Below are 17,546 nucleotides of genomic sequence, written 5' to 3'. Positions count from 1 at the left end.
CCCCAGGAAGAGTAGCTGCTGCCTTGGCAGGAACTGATGGGGATCCATAAATACAAATTGTCCCCTTTATTCGTAGAAAGTCCCATTTATATAATAAAGTCCAAAAATAGACCCTTCCTGGATCACCCCTTTAAATTTGCTTTTAAAGGGGCGTTCTACAGATTTGACGGGTCAAAGTTCATAAGGTCAGGAAGTCTGATCCTGTATTATTGACTAATTGATCCATATTTCCTGTGGTTTTATTGTCTGTGGTTTTTATTGGCTGTGGTTTTATTGGCTGTGGTTTTATTTCCTCTGGTTTTATTGGCTGTGGTTTTATTGGCTGTGGTTTTATTGGCTGTGGTTTTATTTTCTGTGGTTTTATTGGCTGTGGTTTTATTGGCTGTGGTTTTTATTGGCTGTGGTTTTATTTCCTCTGGTTTATTGGCTGTGGTTTTTATTGGCTGTGGTTTTTATTGGCTGTGGATTTTATTGGCTGTGGTTTTTATTGGCTGTGGTTTTATTTCCTCTGGTTTTATTGGCTGTGGTTTTATTGGTTGTGGTTTTATTGGCTGTGGTTTTTATAGGCTGTGGTTTTATTGGCTGTGGTTTTATTGGCTGTGGTTTTATTGTCTGTGGTTTTATTTCCTCTGGTTTTATTGGCTGTGGTTTTTATTGGCTGTGGTTTTTATTGGCTATGGTTTTATTGGCTGTGGTTTTTATTTCCCGTGGTTTTATTGGCTGTGGTTTTATTTCCTCTGGTTTTATTGGCTGTGGTTTTATTGACTGTGGTTTTATTGGCTGTGGTTTTATTTCCTCTGGTTTTATTGGCTGTGGTTTTATTGGCTGTGGTTTTATTGGCTGTGGTTTTTATTGGCTGTGGTTTACCTGATAATCAGTAAAGCTGATAATAAAATAATACCATTAATAATATTGGTGACCTAAAGTCGTCTGGATCGCTGCTGAAGGTTTCAACAACTTTAATAACTTATTGTCAGACTGACATCTACTTTACTCCTGTGAAAAATGAAGACAAAATATGACTATTGTTCTTCACTTGACCATCTTATTGTTAGAAGACAATTGTCAAAAAAAGGTTTGTAAAAGCATTTAAACATTCACTACATTGACTGTCTGACTTTGTCGTTCACACAGGAGAGAGACGTGACTGTCGTGGATCCTCTGGGGAGCCTCAACAACATCGTGATGCTGACGAGGCTGAGAAGAGTCTCTCCAGATCAGAACACCTCAAGAAACCCCAGCGGAGATCCACAGGGAAGAAACCTCACCACTGCTCTAACTGTGGGAAGAGTTTCACCTCTTCAACAGAACTTAAAATACACCACAGAATCCATACAGGAGAGAAACCTTATAGCTGCACTGACTGTTTGAAGAGATTTTCTCAACTAGGGAACCTGACAAAACACCAGTTGACACACACAGGAGAGAAGCATCACCACTGCTCTGACTGTGAGAGGGCCTTTTCAACATCACAGCGTTTAAAGCTGCACCAGCGAACGCACACTGGAGAGAAGCCTTACCACTGCTCAGACTGTGGGAAAAGCTTAACCTCCTCAAGTGAACTGATTATACACCAGAGAACACATACAGGAGAGAGGCCTTATGGCTGTGATCAATGCGGGAAGCGATTCACTCAGTCATCAAACCTGACTGTACACAAGAGAATACACACTGGAGAGAAGCCTTATCGCTGCACCAACTGTGGAATGAGCTTTACTACCTCAAGCTATCTGATAACACACCGGAGAACACATACAGGAGAGAAACCTTATAGCTGTGATCAATGTGGGAAGAGTTTTACTCAGCCAAGTCACCTGATTGTACACCAGAGAATACACACAGGAGAAAAACCTTACCACTGCTCTGACTGTGGGAAGGGTTTTGTTAGATCATCACATTTAAAATCTCACCAGAGAACACACACAGGAGAGAAGCCTCACCACTGCTCTGAATGTGGGAAGCGTTTTGCTTTATTAGACATACTGATAGTACATCAGAGAACCCACACTGGTGAAAAACCTTACCACTGCCCAGACTGTGGGAAGAGATGTACTACCTCAAGTAACCTGATATCACACAAGAGAACCCACACTGGAGAGAAACCTTACCACTGCTCTGACTGCGGGACGAGTTGTTCTACCTCAAGCAACCTGGCAGTACACCAGAGAACACACACAGGAGAGAAGCCTTATGGCTGTGATCAGTGTGACAAGAGATACTCTCATTCAAGTTCTCTGATTAAACATCAGAAAATACACTCAGGAGATCCACAGAGTGTAGAATGATCTCCAACACCAGACCTGGGTAGTAGAACACAGAGTGTGGAATGATCTCCAACACCAGACCTGGATAGTAGAACACAGAGTGTAGAATGAGCTCCAACACCAGACCTGGGTAGTAGAACACAGAGTGTAGAATGAGCTCCAACAGCAGTCCTGGGTAGTAGAACACAGAGTGTAGAATGACCTCCAACACCAGACCTGGGTAGTAGAACACAGAGTGTGGAATGATCTCCAACACCAGACCTGGGTAGTAGAACACAGAGTGTAGAATGATCTCCAACACCAGACCTGGGTAGTAGAACACAGAGTGTAGAATGATCTCCAACACCAGACCTGGGTAGGAGAGGCCACTCTGTGTTCTATCTTGTAAAAAAACATATTTAGGAAGCTGTGGAAATTCATTTATTAATGTTAATATTTTAATATTCATTAAAACACGTTTATTCTCTTATACACCTTAATACTTAATATTTTCAAATTATATTATGTGAGCTTATAACATAAAAATAATAAAAAATATAAAAATGTTTAAAGTATAGTTTTTTTTTTTGAAAAGTACTAATGTTACTTTACCTAACAAGCAAAATACTTAAAATACATGTAATTATGTTAAATATATGGAATTATGTTAAATACATGTAATTTTGTTAAATACATGTAATTTTGTTAAATATGTGTAATTTTGTTAAATACATGTAATTTTGTCCTTGGAAACATTTAACTGAACTACTGGTGAATACCATTCATTCCTCTGGGTGACATCACAGTATCCAGGAGTTTAATATATAAACATTTAACTGAACTACTGGTGAATACCATTCATTCCTCTGGGTGACGTCACGGTATCCAGGAGTTTAATATATAAACATTTAACTGAACTACTGGTGAATACCATTCATTCCTCTGGGTGACATCACGGTATCCAGGGGTTTAATATATAAACATTTAACTGAACTACTGGTGAATACCATTCATTCCTCTGGATGACATCACGGTATCCAGGAGTTTAATATATAAACATTTAACTGAACTACTGGTGAATACCATTCATTCCTCTGGATGACGTCACGGTATCCAGGAGTTTAATATATAAACATTTAACTGAACTACTGGTGAATACCATTCATTCCTCTGGGTGACATCACGGTATCCAGGAGTTTAATATATAAACATTTAACTGAACTACTGGTGAATACCATTCATTCCTCTGGATAACATCACGGTATCCAGGAGTTTAATATATAAACATTTAACTGAACTACTGGTGAATACCATTCATTCCTCTGGATGACGTCACGGTGTCCAGGGTTTAATGTATAAACTGTTGGTCCTCAGTCTCATGGTACAGCGTAAAGTATTCACCCCCCTTGGCATTTTTCCTATTTTGTTGCATTACAACCTGGAATTTAAATGGATTTTTATTTGGATTTCATGTAATGGACATAAACACAAAATAGTCCAAATTGGTGAAGTGAAATGAAACAATATATTTATTTCCAAAAATTATTTCAAAAAAATACAAAAACGGAATAGTGGTGTGTGCATATGTATTCAGCCCTTTGCTATGAAGCCCCTAAATAAGATCTGGTGCAACCAGTTACCTTCAGAAGTCACATAATTAGTTAGATTATACACAGGTAGACTTTATTTAAGTGTCACATGATCTCAGTGTATATACATACACCTGTTCTGAAAGGCCCCAGAGTCTGCAACACCACCAAGCAAGCGACACCATGAAGACAAAGGAGCTCTCCCAACAGGTCAGGGACAAAGTTGTGGAGAAGTACAGATCAGGGTTGGGTTATAAAAAATATCAGAAACTTTGAACATCCCATTATTATTATTATTAAAAAATTTAAAGAATATGGAACCACAACAAACCTGCCAAGAGAGGGCCGCCCACCAAAACTCGCGGACCAGGCAAGGAGGGCATTAATCAGAGAGGCAACAAAGAGACCAAAGATAACCCTGAAGGAGCTACAAAGCTCCACAGCGGAGATTGGAGTATCTGTCCGTAGGACCACTTTAAGTGGCGCTAAATACAGGGTAATTCTTGAGGGGAAACCTGTTTCAATCTTCTGGAGATTTGAGACTGGACGGAGGTTCACCTTCCAGCAGGACAATGACCCTAGGCATACTGCTAAAGCAACACTTGAGTGGTTTAAGGGGAAACATTTAAATGTATTGGAATGGCCTAGTCAAAGCCCAGACCTCAATCCAATTGAGAATCTGTGGTATTACCTAAAGAAGATGGCTCTACAAAGTATTGACTTTTTGGGGGGGGGGGGGGGGGTGAATAGTTATGCACGCTCAAGTCTTCAGTTGTTTTGCCTTATTTCTTGTTTGTTTCACAATAAAAAATATTTTGAATCTTCAAAGTGGTAGGCATGTTGTGTTAATCAAGTGATACAATCCCCCCCAAAAATCTATTTTAATTCCAGGTTGGAAGGCAACAAAATAGGGAAAATGCCGAGGGGGGTGAATACTTTCGCAAGCCACTGTAGCTTGTGTCTTATTTCATGATCAACTGAATAATGTTGAATGTTTCTATCAATGTTTATTTTGTTTTTCATCAATAAACTGATTGATTTATAGATTCATGATTTTTTTCGGGGGGGGGGGGGGGGGTGAAATCGACCTCACGTCTTGTTGGGGGGGGGGGAATATATGCAATGGTGTTTTTATCAGGTCTCATTGGTTGACCTTTTCTGTCTCTGTTCACTGGTAACACACTTTTTTTCCACTTTTAGAGAGAGGGTGGACCTACTCGCTGTGAGTCATTGCTCTGGATAAGAGCATCTGCAGGAAGAGGTTAGATTGAGGACTATGTGGTAAATGGGGAGGGGAGATGAGAAACAGAAAGAGGTTAGATTGAGGCCTATATGGCAAATGAGGGAGATGAGAAACAGAAAGAGGTTAGATTGTGGACTAGATGGTAAACGGGGGAGATGAGAAACAGGAAGAAAATAGATTGAGGCCTATATGGTAAATGGGGGAGGGGAGATGAGAAACAGGAAGAGGTTCGATTGAGGCCTATATGGTAAATGAGGGAGATGAGAAACAGAAAGAGGTTAGATTGAGGCCTATATGGCAAATGGGGGAGGGGAGATGAGAAACAGGAAGAGGTTAGATTGAGGACTATATGGTAAATGGGGGAGGGGAGATGAGAAACAGGAAGAGGTTAGATTGAGGACTTGATGGTAAATGTGGGAGATTGATGTGAATGATTACCATCAAGTTGAAACATTTTATCAATGTCCCTTTCAGGCTAAAAAAACGAAAGGAGGGTGGATGGTCAGGGTGGGTGGTCAGGGTCAGGGTGGATGGTCAGGGTGGGTGATCAGGGTGGATGGTCAGGGTGGGTGGTCAGGGTGCATGGTCAGGGTCAGGGTGGGTGGTCAGGGTGGATAGTCAGGGTGGGTGCTCAGGGTGGGTGGTCAGGGTGGATGGTCAGGGTGGTCAGGGTGGATGGTTAGGGTGGATGGTCAGGGTGGGTGGTCAGGGTTGTTGATCAGGGTTGATTGTCAGGGTGGTTGGTCAGGATGAATGGTCAGGGTGTTTGGTCAGGGTGTTTGGTCAGAGTGGTCAGGGTGGATGGTCAGGTGTTTGGTCAGGGTGGATGGTCAGGGTGGATGGTTAGGGTGGATGGTCAGTGTGGTCAGGGTGGATGGTTAGGGTGGATGGTCAGGGTGGGTGGTCAGGGTGGGTGGTCAGGGTTGATTGTCAGGGTGGATGGTCAGGGTTTCTGGTCAGGGTGGATGGTCAGGGTCAGGGTGGATGGTCAGGGTGGTTGATCAGGGTGGATGGTTAGGGTGGTTGGTCAGGGTGGATGGTCAGAGTGGTCAGGGTGGATGGTCAGGGTGGGTGGATGATCAGGGTGGATGGTCAGGGTGGATGGTTAGGGTGGTTGATCCGAGTGGATGGTCAGGGTGGTCAGGGTGGATGGTCAGGGTGGTCCAGGGTGGGTGGTCAGGGTGGATGGTCAGGGTGTTTAGTCAGAGTGGTCAGGGTGGATGGTCAGGGTGGTTGGTCAGGGTGGATGGTCAGGGTCAGGGTGGGTGGTCAGGGTGGTTGGTCAGGGTGGATGGTCAGGGTCAGGATGGATGGTCAGGGTGGATGGTTAGAGTGGTCAGGGTGGATGTTCACGGTGGTTGGTCAGGGTGGTTGGTCAGGGTGGATGGTCAGGGTGGGTGGTCAGGGTGGATGGTCAGGGTGGATGGTCAGGGTGGTTGGTCAGAGTGGTCAGGGTGGATGGTCAGGGTGGTTGGTCAGGGTCAGGTTGGATGGTCAGGGTGGATGGTCAGGGTGTTTGGTCAGAGTGGTCAGGGTGGTTGGTCAGGATGGCTGGTCAGGGTGGATGGTCAGGGTCAGGATGGAAGGTCAGGGTGGATGGTCAGGGTGGTTGGTCAGGGTGGATGGTCAGGGTGGATGGTCAGGGTGGTTGGTCAGGGTGGATGGTCAGGGATGTTGGTCAGGGTGGTTGGTCAGGGTCAGGTTGGATGGTCAGGGTGGATGGTCAGGGTGTTTGGTCAGAGTGGTCAGGGTGGTTGGTCAGGATGGCTGGTCAGGGTGGATGGTCAGGGTGGATGGTCAGGGTGGATGGTCAGGGTGCGTGGTCAGGGTTGATGGTCAGGGTGGATGGTCAGGGTGGTTGGTCAGAGTGGTCAGGGTGGATGGTCAGGGTGGGTGGTCAGGGTGTTTGGCCAGAGTGGTCAGGGTGGGTGGTCAGGCATGTAAAGTGAACGTCTAGCAACCCAAAGGTTACGTGTTTGAATCTCATCATGGGGTCCCTAAGAGGAAGCGAGGAACTGGAGAGGAACGACTGAGAGCGTTTCCAGATGTGAATTTACAGTGGGTGGAGAAGAAATCATGTTACAGGAGAACCTTTGTGTAAAAGCAACACAAGACCGTACAATCTATTTTCTTCGGAGGAAACCACTCTTTATGACCTCACCTCTCTAGAACCTCTTTATGACCTCACCTCTCTAGAACCTCTTTATGACCACACCTCTCTAGAACCTCTTTATGACCTCACCTCTCTTGAACCTCTTTATGACCTCACCTCTCTAGAACCTCTTCATGACCTCACCTCTCTAGAACCTCTTTATGACCTCACCTCTCTAGAACCTCTCTTGAACCTCTTTATGACCTCACCTCTCTAGAACCTCTTTATGACCTCACCTCTCTAGAACCTCTCTTGCGCTACATCATTCTTTATCAGAAATATTTTTTCATTTGACCAAAAAAACATTTTTCTCCTTCATTAATAAATGGATAGCAGCACCTTACTGCTGGGTCTGAATAGTGTGTCTGTGAGGCTGGTAGACTGCAGGAAAACACTGAGGCTGAGTGGAACTATAAGAAGAGGAGGGAGATTTGACACAAAAGTAAGTTCTGTAGTTTAGTTTGAACAAAATAAAATAGTTCTTCCCCCTGGTGTCTGTTCCCCAGGACAACCTGCTGAGTCCTGTTACGTTGACAATTAAGACACCGTTGCCCCTAGAGCACACAAATAACTATACCTACCTTGGCCTAAACATCAACACCACAGATAACGTATAAGGGCAAGTAGAGATACTGGGGTGCAGTAACAGTATGGGGATGAGGTAGTTGGATGGGCTATTTACAGATGGGCTATGTACAGGTGCAGTGACCTGTGAGCTGTTCTGACAGCTGGTGCTTAAAGATATAATCTACAGTGGGGCAAAAAAGTATTTAGTCAGCCACCAATTGTGCCAGTTCTCCCACTTAAAAAGATGAGAGGCCTGTAATTTTCATCATAAATGCACTTCCACTATGACAGACAAAATGAAGAAAAAAATCAAGAAAATCACATTGTAGGATTTTTAATGAATTTATTTGCAAATTATGGTGTTAAATAGATATTTGGTCACCTGCAAACAAGCAAGACTTCTGGCTCTCACAGACATGTAACTTCTTCTTTAAGAGGCTCCACTGTCCTCCACTCGTTACATGTCTTAATGGCACCTGTTTGAACTTGTTATCAGTATAAAAGACACCTGTCCACAACCTCAAACAGTCACACTCCAAACTCCACTATGGCCAAGACCAAAGAGCTTTCAAAGGACACCAGAAACAAAATTGTAGACCTGCACCAGGCTGGGAAGACTGAATCTGCAATAGGTAAGCAGCTTGGTTTGAAGAAATCAACTGTGGGAGCAATTATTAGGAAATGGAAGACATACAAGACCACTGATAATCTCCCTCGATCTGGGGCTCCACGCAAGATCTCACCCCTCAAAATGATCACAAGAACGGTGAGCAAAAATCCCAGAACCACACGGGGGGACCTAGTGAATGACCTGCAGAGAGCTGGGACCAAAGTAACAAAGCCTAGCATCAGTAACACACTACGCCGCCAGGGACTCAAGTCCTGCAGTGCCAGACGTGTCCCCCTGCTTAAGCCAGTACATGCCCGTCTGAAGTTTGCTAGAGAGCATTCGGATGATCCAGAAGAAGATTGGGAGAATGTCATATGGTCATATGAAACCAAAATATAACTTTTTGGTAAAAACTCAACTCGTCTTGTTTGGAGGACAAAGAATGCTGAGTTGCATCCAAAGAACACCATACCTACTGTGAAGCATGGGGGTGGAAACATCATGCTTTGGGGCTGTTTTTCTGCAAAGGGACCAGGACGACTGATCCGTGTAAAGGAAAGAATGAATGGGGCCATGTATCGTGAGATTTTGAGCGAAAACCTCCTTCCATCAGCAAGGGCATTGAAGATGAAACGTGGCTGGGTCTTTCAGCATGACAATGATCCCAAACACACCGCCCGAGTGGCTAGTATTGAGTATTGAGATAAACTTTTGTTATTGACCAAATACTTATTTTCCACCATAATTTGCAAATAAATTCATTAAGAATCCTACAATGTGATTTTCTGGATTTTTCCAGAAACTTGCACAATTGGTGGCTGACTAAATACTTTTTTGCCCCACTGTATATATATAAAGACTTCTATAAGGGCAAGACCCAGATGCAGATGGTTTGAGTCTGATATTTATTATAATCCAAGAGATCATAACCAGGTCACAGTCCAGGAGGTACAGAGTGGCAGGCAGGCTCGAGGTCAGGACAGAGTCCAGGAGGTACAGAGTGGCAGGCAGGCTCGAGGTCAGGACAGGCAAGAGATCATAACCAGGTCAGAGTCCAGGAGGTACAGAGTGGCAGGCAGGCTCAAGGTCAGGCAGACAGGTTCAGTGTCAAGGCAGGCAAGGGTCAAAAGTAGGAGAACTAGAAAAACAGCAATAAGGAAAAACAGGCACACGGAAAACCACGCTGGTTGACAAAACAAGACGAACAGTCAAACAGAGAACACAGGAATAAGTACTCAGGGACTAATGTGAAAAACAGGTGATACCTGTGACATCACAGAGCCTTCACCTACAGAGAGAGGTGACATCACAGAGCCTTCACCTACAGAGAGAGGTGACATCACAGAGCCTTCACCTACAGAGAGATTAACCTGGAGAAGAGTCCCCCCAGCCAGCTGGTTCTAGTGCTCTGTTCACAAACACAAACAGACTCCATAGAGCCCTCACCTACAGAGAGATTAACCTGGAGAAGAGTCTTCTACAGAGAGAGGTGACATCACAGAGCCCTCACCTACAGAGAGATGAACCTGGAGAAGAGTCCTCTACAGAGAGATGTGACATCACAGAGTCCTCTACAGAGAGAGGTGACATCACAGAGTCCTCTACTTAGAGAGGTGACATCACAGAGCCCTCTACAGAGAGAGGTGACATCACAGAGCCCCAGGATAGCAGCACATTTAGACCCAACCAAATTATGAGAAAGCAACAAAGATAACTATTTGACACATTGGAAAGAATTAACCAAAAAGGGAAATTTGGTTATTATTTGTCCCTAAACAGAGAGCACACAATTAAGAAAATGAAAAGAAATGAAGGAAATTCTTGACTATGTGCCCACTGCCCACAAACTGAGGTGGAAACCGAGCTGCACTTCCTAAACCACATTAGAGATACATATTTCCCACAAATCACAGTCCCACAAAGATTTTTTTATTAATTTTATTAATCAAACATTGATGAACTCCCATATCTATTAGGTGAAATACCACAGTGTGAAATCACAGCAGCAAGATGTATGGCCCGTTGCCATGAGAACAGGGCAACCAGTGGAGAACAAACAACATTGTAAATACCACCTATGTGGTATATGTGTATTTATCTACCTACTATTCGTGCTACAACTATCGGCACATTGCTAAAACACTGGTAATATAACACTTGACATGTCTTTTGTATTTTTTAAACCTTTTTAATAATAATATTATATTTATATTATAATAATAATATTTTTGATGTTTTTGTGTCTTCTCTATTTTGTTTATTGGAGAGGAGAGGATGAGACAGCAATAGACAGAGAGAGAGAGAGAGAAAGTGGTATAGATACAGAGAGGCTGAGAGTGAGTCAGACGGGAAATATATATATATATAAATAGAGAGAGAGACATTAGGCAGATTCTGATTGACTCATATATATATAGAGAGAGAGACATTAAGCAGATTCTGATTGACTCATATATATATAGAGAGAGAGACATTAAGCAGATTCTGATTGACTCATATATATATAGAGAGAGAGACATTAAGCAGATTCTGATTGACTCATATATATAGAGAGAGAGAGACATTAGGCAGATTCTGATTGACTCATATATATATATAGAGAGAGACATTAGGCAGATTCTGATTGACTCATATATATATATAGAGAGAGAGACATTAAGCAGATTCTGATTGACTCATATATATATAGAGAGAGAGACATTAGGCAGATTCTGATTGACTCATATATATATAGAGAGAGAGACATTAAGCAGATTCTGATTGACTCATATATATATAGAGAGAGAGACATTAGGTAGATTCTGATTGACTCATATATATATAGAGAGAGAGACATTAAGCAGATTCTGATTGACTCATATATATATATAGAGAGAGAGACATTAGGCAGATTCTGATTGACTCATATATATATATAGAGAGAGAGAGACATTAGGCAGATTCTGATTGACTCATATATATATATAGAGAGAGAGAGAGACATTAGGCAGATTCTGATTCACATATATATATATATAGAGAGAGAGAGACATTAGGCAGATTCTGATTGACTCATATATATATATATATATAGAGAGAGACATTAGGCAGATTCTGATTGACTCATATATATATATATATATAGAGCAGATTCTCAGCCTAAATGTTTCAAATCATCACTTTGTATTTGCATTAATCAATGCATGGTTCCCTTTATGTACGTTTCATATAGTGTTATAATATTATCATTGAAATATATATACATTTTATTTAAACAAATCGTTAAAAGTGATTCACTTTTTGCCTCTAAATAAAATAAAATGTTTCCCCTCAACTGCGTTACCCAGATGGCTGCTGACTGTGACGTGTTATTTAGTGGACGGAACTCTTATTTTTCTTTCTTTTTTAACACAACAACAGCTCGTCAGCCATCTCGGAAACCAAAAATAGCTGAAACATTAAAGCTCTCTTTACGCTTTCTGGTATATTAGCCACGGTGGTTGGACACATTTATGTCATCTAGTTAGTTATCCCAATTAATTAAATATTTACGTTGTTGTTTTTGGTCAGCTAGCTGGCTGGTTAAGTTAGCACTAGCATAGCTAGCTAACATCTCCGACCATGAGGTCACTAAGCTACTCTCCTGTTAAAGAAGTGAAAGAGGAGGAGGAAGAGGAGGCTGTTACAGTCAAACGAGAAGAGGAAGACGTTTCAGTGAAAGAAGAGGAAGACGCGTTCAGAGTGAAAGAGGAAGAGGAGGATGTTCCAGTAAAAGAAGAGGATGAAGAGATGGACATTTCAGTGAAAGAAGAGGAAGAAGCGTTCCGAGTGAAAAAGGAGGATGATGTTAAGGTGAAGGAGGAAGAGAATGAGGAGGATACCGTTTTTGTAATGAAGGAGGAAGGAGAGATAACTGTCATATTGGAGGAGGAAGAGGAGGAGATTGGGGATCTGATTAACACCAGTAAGTATTGTCCTAACAGTAGCGCACACTATGAATGCCTCGTGAGCTTTAGTTCAACTGTCATAGCCCATCAGAAACCCCAAATAGAAGCTTATTTTACTCTGTAAACTAATTAAATGTAAACCAACACTGTATAGCCTCAACGTGGTTAAAGCTATAATGTTGATATCATGGATGGTTTGCATCCATAGGTCTGTCTATGAATTTGAGAGCCGTTACTTAAGTGATAATGCCCACGAAGCTGGTGTTTGTTGTATATTGGCACGGGTGTTGTTCGTCTGGGCCGGCTAACCGTGCCAATATATCCAACAAAACACCGGCTTCAATGGGAATTATCAGGTTTATACAACGGGTTACCAACATATTCAAATAATGATTGACATATTTTCATTAAAAACGTAATTTTGATTAATTTATTCATACTATTTCATCCTTCCACAATTATATAGTCCAGACACAAATCTAGGGTTGCTATAGACGCGAACCAGTCGTTCGTTCTTTTTGTTCTATATCTATAGACGCGACCCAGTCGTTCGTTCTTTTTGTTCCATATCTATAGACGCGACCCAGTCGTTCGTTCTTTTTGTTCCATATCTATAGACGCGACCCAGTCGTTAGTTCTTTTTGTTCTATATCTATAGACGCGACCCAGTCGTTAGTTATTTTTGTTCTATATCTATAGACGCGAACCAGTCGTTCGTTCTTTTTGTTCCATATCTATAGACGCGAACCAGTCGTTCGTTCTTTTTGTTCTATATCTATAGACGCGAACCAGTCGTTCGTTCTAAATGTTCCATTGCCATACTGACTGGTAACGTTCTTATCCCTCGCTTGCTATCTAGCCAACTACGGCTAATTTACAGTCACGTCAAACAGTACAGCCAGGCAGAATAACAGCAAAGTAGCTGCATTTGTTTAAGCTGTTTTCTAGTAACATTTAACATTTATCCATAACAATGAGATCATGAGGCACGATTTCGCCTGGAATAGAAAATACAAATTCAATTTTTCAATTTACATTGAAAATGGTTATTACGGAAATGTAAATTGAAAAAGGTCAATCGAAACAAAGTGCATTTTGTTTGCAGTCTTTCCAGCTTCAGTTAGCCATAGTTGACCATGCTATATATGATGCCAGGCTGATTCATGATTTCGACTGGATGAGAAACGCTACCTGCCTCTCTCTCTCTCGTCCAGACCCCTACACAAACAATGTTGCAAATGTCAGCGAGACAGACAGCAAGGTTTATACAAATCTCCATTGTTGAAAACTAAATGTGAGTCTAAAAGACATGTGAGATAATGTCTAGATGCTTTTTATAGTGGAGATCAAGTGTATAAATTGCCTGGCTGGGCTGATGACACAGTGGATTGCGCAGTCAGATGTAACAGAGTACATTTTCATTTTAATGTTATAGATTTAGCCGGTGGTAACTTGTGGAATAGACACCAGCTGGAATGCGGTTTTAACCAATCAGCATTCAGGATTAGACCCACCTGTTGTATACATTTCTCCACCCCCATTCTTCAGTTTATTAACAAGACGCTTTATCGTTTCAGCTGCAGATTCCTATCCAAGATTTAATCAGCAACAAAATGGCCACTCTGATGCAAGGAATGTCCAGAATATTTTGGTGTCTCATTCCCAATGCTGGTGAAAACACTTATGTCGTGCTCCATGTTGGATCTTATATCTCTATTAATGAGACAGTTATCCTCCATGTTGGATCTAATATCGCTAGCAATAAGACAGTTATCCTCCATGTTGGATCTAATATCTCTAGTAATGAGACAGTTCTCCTCCATGTTGGATCCAATATCTCTAGTAATGAGACAGTTATCCTCCCTGTTGGATCTAATATCTCTAGTAATGAGACAGTTATCCTCCATGTTGGATCTAATATCTCTAGTAGTAAGACGGGGCGGCGGGGTAGCCTAGTGGTTAGAGCGTTGGACTAGGAACCGGAAGGTTGCAAGTTCAAATCCCTGAGCTGACAAGGTTAACTCGTGACCTTCTACTGTGACCTCACTCTCCTGTTTTAATAAGGCGAAGAAAAAACATGAACGATGGAGTCTTTAGGCACCGCTGTTAAACTACTGTCTGTCGTTCTGCCCCTGAACAGGCCCACTGTTCCTAGGCCGTCATTGAAAATAAGAATTTGTTCTTAACTGACTTGCCTAGTAAAATAAAATAAAAAAAGACAGTTATCCTCCATGTTGGATCTAATATCTTTAGCAATAAGACAGTTATGCTACTGTACGTCTGGAGTTTAACAGCGGTGCCTAAAGACTCCATCGTTCATGTTTTTTCTTCACCTTATTAAAACAGGAGACTGAGGTCACAGTAGAAGGTCACGAGTTAACCGTCTGACTCTGTCGTTCACACAGGAGAGACACGTGACCGTCGCGGATCCTCTGGGGAGCCTCAACGACGTCACGATGCTGACGAGGCAGAGGAGAGTCTCTCCAGATCAGAACACCTCAAGAAACACCAGCGGAGACCCAAAACGAAAACTCACTGCTGCTCTGACTGTGGGAAAGGTTACAAATATTCATCAGCTCTTAAAAAACACCAGAGGTTCCACACCGGAGAGAAAGTATACCACTGCTCAGACTGTGGGAGGAGGTTTACTTCCTCAGTCGGAATGCAATTACATCAGAGAACCCACACTGGAGAGAAACCGTACCACTGCTCAGATTGCGGGATGGGTTTTACTACCTCATGTAGACTGATATCACATCAGAGAATCCACACGGGAGAGAAACCATACATCTGCTCTGACTGTGGGATGAGTTTTACAACCTCCGGTGGAATGATATCACACCAGAGAGTACACACTGAGAAGACTTTTGCTGCCCGGACAGCCCTGGCTACTCACAAACGAATCCACACTAGGGAGAAACCGTTTCACTGCTCCGACTGTGGAATGAGCTATATTACCTTCAGCGGCCTGAAAACACACCAGGCTAAACATACCGGAGAGAAACCGTATAGCTGTGATGTGTGTGGGGATAGTTTTTCTCTCTCCACAACCCTATCTATTCATAAACGAATACACACAGGTGAGAAACCTTACCACTGCCTTGACTGTGGAATTAGCTTTTCTGCCTCAAGTGGCCTGAGAAGACACCAGAGAAAACATACAGGAGAGAAGCCTTATAGCTGTGATCAGTGTGGGAAGGGTTTTCTTCGATCAGACTCCCTGGCAAAACACAAGGCAAGAGCCACAGAGTGTGGAATGATCTCCAACACCAGACCTGGGTAGTAGAACACAGAGTGTAGAATGATCTCCAACACCAGACCTGGGTAGTAGAACAGAGAGTGTAGAATGATCTCCCAACACCAGACCTGGGTAGTAGAACAGAGAGTGTAGAATGATCTCCAATACTAGACCTGGGTAGTAGAACACAGAGTGTAGAATGATCTCCAATACTAGACCAGGGTAGTAGAACACAGAGTGGAATGATCTATTTGTGATACCTTTTGATGTGGTAGTGTGTGTGTGTTCAACTTGTATTTAAAAATCCTACCACTTTTGATTGATCTAATGTCACATGATCACAATTTTAATGTTGTAAAAATGGTGGAACATTTATAGAAAATGTTACAGATGGAGCATCAGGACAATAAATGTGATGTTTTGGTGTAGTTGAGAGACCCTAGAAGTTTTCACATTCCGGATGGTGCTGCATATAAACAGAAAAAATGAGTTTCTAATATCATGTAGCCTCGACTCCAGGTTTCACTGACGTTGCTCTCCAAAAGCCTGAGCAAGTTCATGTTGGAAAAGTAGGTATGAAAGCATCCTGATTACCTGTGTGCTGCTGGCTGATTGGCTGAGAGTATATGCCATTTTTCCAAATCAACCATCATTTCCATTCCTCTTCAGAAACAGAGTAAGTTAAGAAAACCCATTTCAGTCTTCTGGGACCCTGGGACCCTGACCCTGGGACCCTAACCCTGGGACCCTGACCCTAACCCTGACCCTGGGACCCTAACCCTGGGACCCTGACCCTGGGATTGAGTCTTACTTTCCAGTGGGGACAATGACACACATGTTAATACCAAACGCACACCAGAATGTCTTTCCAAGAAGTGTTGTGTGTTCCTGACTGGTCCAGTCTCAGTCCTGATTTATATCTACCTGAAAATCAGAGACATGGGTGTTGGATTCTGGGTAAACATTGGAACATTGTTATACGTGTAAGTGAATAAAGGAGTGGAAGAGAGACTGGGTTTTTATGTCAGAGGTTAATGGATTGGAGAGGAGTGTCCCAAGTGGTGTGTATATACTGGTGATGGTGGAAACATGTTGTCTGAATTACAGCTGTATAACGACCCTTTGGGGAAGAATTAAACTTGCTTAATTAAGCTTTTTTATTTTTTTTATTTTTTTACCTTTATTTAACTAGGCAAGTCAGTTAAGAACAAATTCTTATTTTCAATGACGGCCTAGGAACAGTGGGTTAACTGCCTGTTCAGGGGCAGAACGACAGATTTGTACCTTGTCAGCTCGGGGGATTGAATTTGCAACCTTCCGGTTACTAGTCCAACGCTCTAACCACTAGGCTACATGCCGCCCCTTCTCTAGTGTCCGTGAGTTATTTACTCTGAAAAATTAGAACCTAACAGATGGTTTGAATATTCCAGTCCATCAATGATTCCCAATCAAAATTTACTGCGCTTCAGCAATTGTCACAAAAAATAATGAATATATGAGTTGTGCAAGGTTGGTAAAGTCTTATTCAAAACCCAACCAACCAAATAAGAGACCCAGAAAACCTAAGCTTATGCCAGTGTGGCTATCAAGAATGATGCAGTGACCAAAAGATTATCAGAGGGATTTTCAGGCTGAACTGATGGTGAGTCCATTTCGACGACAGCTGAGAAGTGATGCAATAGCATAGATTATTTTTCCCTTCACAACAAAACAGAAGATTCGTAACATTAGTTAGCTTGCTAGCCTAGCTGGGTAAGTTAGCTTGCTAGCCTAGCTGGGTAAGTTAGCTAGCCTGGCTGGGTAAGTTAGCTTGCTAGCCTGGCTGGGTAAGTTAGCTTGCTAGCCTGGCTGGGTAAGTTAGATTGCTAGCCTGGCTGGGTATTTAGCTTGCTAGCCTAGCTGGGTAAGTTAGCTTGCTAGCCTAGCTGGGTAAATTAGCTTGCTAGCCTAGCTGGGTAAATTAGCTTGCTAGCCTAGC

General features: G+C 42.4%; 2 protein-coding genes across 2 annotated transcripts; both read left to right on the top strand.

Moving 5' to 3' along the window:
• Positions 1-1,112: 1,112 nt before the first annotated feature.
• On the top strand, positions 1,113-2,555 carry LOC110511975 (zinc finger protein 239-like; the record flags this gene model as incomplete). The annotated part of the gene is made up of 1 exon (XM_021592622.2): positions 1,113-2,555. A coding segment is annotated over one exon (1,173 nt), but the record flags the coding sequence as incomplete, so codon positions are not given.
• Positions 2,556-11,783: 9,228 nt separating this feature from the next.
• LOC118940191 (gastrula zinc finger protein XlCGF52.1-like) lies at positions 11,784-16,709 on the top strand. The gene is made up of 2 exons (XM_036948608.1): positions 11,784-12,347; positions 14,736-16,709. Exons 1-2 carry the CDS (start codon positions 12,005-12,007, stop codon positions 15,611-15,613), a joined length of 1,221 nt encoding a protein of 406 aa, XP_036804503.1. The 5' UTR covers positions 11,784-12,004; the 3' UTR covers positions 15,614-16,709.
• The last annotated feature ends 837 nt before the right edge of the window (positions 16,710-17,546 follow it).

The sequence above is a fragment of the Oncorhynchus mykiss genome, chromosome 17 (genome assembly GCF_013265735.2).
Source record: "Oncorhynchus mykiss isolate Arlee chromosome 17, USDA_OmykA_1.1, whole genome shotgun sequence".
NCBI lineage: Eukaryota > Metazoa > Chordata > Actinopteri > Salmoniformes > Salmonidae > Oncorhynchus > Oncorhynchus mykiss.
This window is presented reverse-complemented; position numbering and strand designations above follow the sequence as displayed.